At 30.0% G+C, this 948-nt stretch overlaps 1 protein-coding gene across 1 annotated transcript in view; it reads right to left on the bottom strand.

The window, feature by feature from the left end:
* Window positions 1–948, bottom strand: part of ENU1_209220 (Lecithin:cholesterol acyltransferase, putative) — a gene marked incomplete at both ends in the record, with an annotated part of 1,005 nt that extends 57 nt beyond the window's left edge. The window contains one exon of the mRNA XM_008862333.1: window positions 1–948. This exon is cut by the window's left edge and continues 57 nt beyond it. Within this exon, the coding sequence (XP_008860555.1) occupies window positions 1–948 (948 nt within the window).

Below are 948 nucleotides of genomic sequence, written 5' to 3'. Positions count from 1 at the left end.
CATTCCATGTTGAACTCCATGAAGATAATTTTCTTGGAAGAGAGGATCATCTAATGTTTTAATTAATTCTTCTAATTGGTCTGCATTATATGTTTTTCCTGTTGATTTAATTTTCATTAATGTTTGTTCTCCAAATATTTTTGTTCCTCCTATTGGGAATAATAATGCAACTGTTTCTGTTCTTCTTGCAAATGGTCTAATTTTTGATGCTCTAACAGGAAGTCCAAGATTATTTCCTGGAAATGCTGCTGCAATAGATTTAACTGATCCAAGGAAGGGTGTTGACATTGCAACCCAATTATCAATATATTTATCTGCAAATTCTTTTCCTACATAATCTAAAAATTTATAAAACATTAATCCTCCCATTGAATGGGAAATAACAACTACTTTTCCATATTTATTATATGTATTAATTATTAATTCCTTAGTGTCTGCAAACCAATTTCTTTTATGTTTATATTCTCCATATCTATAGTATCTCCAGTCATATGATGCTCCTACCATATTATCTCCATCTACATATCCTAATTTCTTAAATTTCTTAATTAAATCATGAAAACATTTTGCAAATATGGATAATGGAAAATTAGGATCAATTTCATCACATGCATATGTACTTCCAAATCTTGGTGAAACAATATTAACTCCTTCTATATCAATTTGTTCTTTAGTTTCTGAGTTCCACGTTGGAGTAAGATATCCTAAAGTACAATCATTATTAAAAGGATTTAAATCTTTTAAAGCAATCCATAATCTTTGATGATCAAGATGAGTATCACAATCACTTGGTAAAGGGGTTTGGGAAATATCAGCAATATCCACTTCAGCTTCTAATATTGAAGCTAGAATACCTGGAATAAATACAATTGGTTTTTTAGCTGGACATTCTTCTGCATAACTGTTTGAGATAAGACACAAAACAATGATGATCAATGACACAGCCAT

Source organism: Entamoeba nuttalli (assembly GCF_000257125.1).
Source record: "Entamoeba nuttalli P19 unplaced genomic scaffold asmbl_10036, whole genome shotgun sequence".
Taxonomy (NCBI): domain Eukaryota; phylum Evosea; order Mastigamoebida; family Endamoebidae; genus Entamoeba; species Entamoeba nuttalli.
Note: the sequence above shows the minus strand (reverse complement) of the source record. Positions and strands in the feature narration are given on the sequence as shown.